General features: G+C 26.4%; 1 protein-coding gene across 1 annotated transcript in view; it reads right to left on the bottom strand.

Annotated features, from left to right (window-relative positions):
- Positions 1 to 528: 528 nt before the first annotated feature.
- Positions 529 to 955, bottom strand: part of Yif1 (Yip1d-interacting factor 1) — a 19,752-nt gene continuing 19,325 nt past the window's right edge. Inside the window, exon 7 of the mRNA XM_014420100.3 lies at positions 529 to 770. Coding sequence (XP_014275586.1) covers positions 609 to 770 — 162 coding nt within the window. The 3' untranslated portion in view covers positions 529 to 608. The remainder of the gene's footprint in view (positions 771 to 955) is intronic.

Raw genomic sequence — 955 nt, 5'->3', positions numbered from 1 at the left:
ATAATAGTTTGCCATCATGATCAGGATAATTAAAGTTTGATGAAAGATTCTTATGGGAAATGGAATTCATATATGTACTTGACTTTTACTAAGGGTTTTTATAATGATTAAATATTGTTATAATTTCCAGAAAAATGAATTTCCTCACTCTCCAAGTATTTTTTCAGATCTATAATCTGTGTAAGGCACATTCTGTGAATGTTCCTGCATAAAACATTGGACTCTGCTTATGAGTCACTGAGGCCTCACTTTCTCAGAAAAATATAAGGCTATGTTTTGGTAGAAAATGGATTTCCACCACTGATAGGCATGCATAACCATCAAAATCTTATCTATTTTTACCTATTACCATTATTAATAGGTGATAAATAAAAATTAAACCATGAAAAGGTTTTTAGAATTCTAAACTATGCTTTTGACTTGTGATAAATTAAAAAAAAAAATTCAATACTTTTAATAAATATATTAAATTAATGATAGTTGTAATGTTAATTAAGGATTCTCCGACAGAGTATATAAAACAATATATATTTTTTTGTTTTCTAATAACATTGTTTATTAATTAAATACAAAACGAATAAGGTAAAATTGTGGTAATTTGAATACATTTAATTTTTAAGAAGAGTTTGTAATAAGCTGCTTGAGAGCCACCACATCTGGAAAACATGGCAGAGAGCTAATGATACAAGAAAATATTGTTTTCTTCTGTAATCAACGCCAGTTTGATGAATTCCAAAATCAGCCATCAATCTCCATTTTAAGGTTTTTACCTGAAATACATCAACAAAAAATAATAAACAAAATTTTCTTTCTCTGTAGCTAAATTTATTTCCAGTATATGTGCATATATATAATTAAATTTAAACAAACACAAAGACTGTATATAAAAATGACAAAACAAACAAAAGTAAAAGGAATAGAGTAATAACACTCCTTTATTTTATCTCTTAATCTT

This window comes from Halyomorpha halys, unplaced genomic scaffold (genome assembly GCF_000696795.3).
Source record: "Halyomorpha halys isolate HHAL.00 unplaced genomic scaffold, Hhal_1.1 Scaffold260.1, whole genome shotgun sequence".
In the NCBI taxonomy this organism is placed as follows: Eukaryota; Metazoa; Arthropoda; class Insecta; order Hemiptera; family Pentatomidae; genus Halyomorpha; species Halyomorpha halys.
The sequence above is the reverse complement of the archived record's forward strand: the minus strand, read 5'-3'. Positions and strand labels throughout refer to the sequence as shown.